This window comes from Chaetura pelagica, unplaced genomic scaffold (assembly GCF_000747805.2).
Source record: "Chaetura pelagica isolate M959 unplaced genomic scaffold, ChaPel_1.0 scaffold147, whole genome shotgun sequence".
NCBI classification, from domain to species: domain Eukaryota; kingdom Metazoa; phylum Chordata; class Aves; order Apodiformes; family Apodidae; genus Chaetura; species Chaetura pelagica.
Genome location: NW_009954194.1, coordinates 1,188,562 through 1,190,787, shown reverse-complemented (window position 1 = coordinate 1,190,787; position 2,226 = coordinate 1,188,562). Strand labels below are relative to the sequence as shown.

Sequence of the window (2,226 nt, the reverse complement as noted above, 5' to 3'; positions counted from 1 at the left end):
CCATAAGTAGTCTTTCCAGTTTCATGCATTTTTCAGGGCTGCCAACAAATTTCATTTTAGGGGTGCAAAGATAAAACAGCTACAAGATTTACAGAGATGACTCATTTTAAAGCTAAGATTCTTGTCTAATTTATTAAACTACAGCAAGGACCCTTCTTCAGCTGTAATAATTTTGCTCTGCAAAACAAAAAAGAAAAAATAATTAGTCACTTTGCTGTATTGAGCACAAGTAATATCATTAGCAGCCTAAACACTTGCAGGTCCAGATTGCTCAAGCTGATGTGTTGGTTATTGTATCCAATGCATTTGTTATTTATGTTATTCCACTGACTTAAATCCAAAAGTCAGCACAAGAGGGGAAGAACGACAGGAGGCAGAAAACAAGCCAAATTCAAACAGTTAGTACTGATATACCATAGGATTAATAACAGATAGGACAAATGTCTCAGTACAGACTAAAGACCTCAGCAGAGGCTGTCAGGGAGTCCTGAATTAGTAGCCATCACTGGGAGTTTAAGCTGTCCAGCCCATCAGAAGGCACAACACAGGCTATGCCACATGATATTTTAGTGAGAGAGCCCCAGTCCACACCCCAGGTAGATGTCCAAGATCAAAATAAAACAAAACTACAACAGGATTATTCTTAGGAATATTCTGCTGTGCTTCAAAATGGGAGTTTTACCTGAGGTCTTTAACCTCTAAAGATGCCAATGATGTAGGAGCAGAAACCATGCAGGGATTCCCAGCAATGTTCCCGTGCCAGTTTCATTGCTTCTGTTTCATTCTCGGACCCTTGCCCATGTTGGGTTGCTCTTATAAGAGGTAACATTGGAGGTTTCTTAACAGGGCTTTTTGCTTCTCCTGTCACAGAAGTGGAAGTTGCTAGATCTTCTGGCTCCATACCAGTAGCTATTTGCTTCATGAGAGCCTCAGTGGGAGCCTTTTGGCACATGGTGATCTTCAACACTTCTGTGGATTCGCAAGCATGTGGGAGCTTTCTAAGTTCCATAGCAATCTGATTCCAGTAAATCTTCGGATTGTTTCTGAAGGAACGACAGACGGATGGCTTGCCAGTGAATTCACACCAGTAGGACATGTCTTGGCTTTTGCACTCAATCCTAAGGTTCATCTCCTCATCTCCACTTATGCTCATTTTGCAAGGATCTTTGGTTTTAGTCCGAAAATTGATTTCTTCACCATTGCTTCTTTTCTTTGGCTTCAGCTTCTGTCCCAATCCTCCTATGCCACAGGTCACTACTAGGAAAAGAAGTGCAAAACTCCTCATGGTGAGAGGAGTTGACTGAGATCTTTGAGCAACACAATCCAAAAAAGTGGTGGTTCCTCACGTTTGAAAGGTTTGGCATGCAAAGAAGCCTCCTTGCAGTGAAATGTGGGATGTAAGGTTGTGGGGGGTTTTATAAATATAATAAATCACACTTCAGTAGGCATGTGCCCATAATTTATGGCCCAAGGGAGTGTCGAACTTCCAAGAAGGTAACAAGACAAATCTTGTAAATGCAGTTGAATACAGAATGATAGTTGTATAACTGAGAAGCACATTCCTATCCAGGATGAACATGTCATATTTGATTTTTCCATTCTCCAGCTGCTTTATAGCTATCTTCATGCCAGAGCTTGTAAGACCATATTTAAGTAAAAAAAGTGCAAAAGCTATCTGAGTAGCTACATCTGGATCATTATGTGTCCTACTGATAGAGGCTGATCTGTGGAGTGTGTTTTCTGTGGATTTACACAGTAAGGACACAACTTCAGTACTTAATTTTGTCAGCACATGACATGCAGTGTGAACACAGAAGAATCACCTGCATGTTCTTTGAGCCATGAAAGTTTTTTAGATTTGCAATATTTAAGCAAAATAAGGAATAAAGCTTTAGCAAAATAAGGTATTACAGGCCTAAATATAAAACAAACATTGGAAGTTTTATCACCATTGTCACACGATGGGTTATATTCAGCCAGCAGAGCAAGACAACAGAATTAGCTTATCTCAGGTTGCTGCAGCAGAGAACAGACCCCAGAGCATGTCAGATAGATATTTGTGCTTTATCACCTTTCACCTTTTTTTTTAATATCTATTCCTCTGTTCATAATAAATGAGCTGTAAACATTTCATAAAACAAAAGCAAGAGAATAGAAATCTTTCTGTTCAGAATCCTGTAGCAGCAGTTTCTGATGCAGTAACTAAAAGCAGAGTTAAGGAAAACA

General features: G+C 39.7%; 1 protein-coding gene across 1 annotated transcript; it reads right to left on the bottom strand.

Annotated features, from left to right (window-relative positions):
* Positions 1 to 691: 691 nt before the first annotated feature.
* On the bottom strand, positions 692 to 1,285 carry FGFBP2 (fibroblast growth factor binding protein 2). The gene has a single exon (XM_010003095.1). The coding sequence runs from the start codon at positions 1,283 to 1,285 to the stop codon at positions 692 to 694; it is 594 nt and encodes a 197-aa protein (XP_010001397.1).
* Between the last annotated feature and the right edge of the window lie 941 nt (positions 1,286 to 2,226).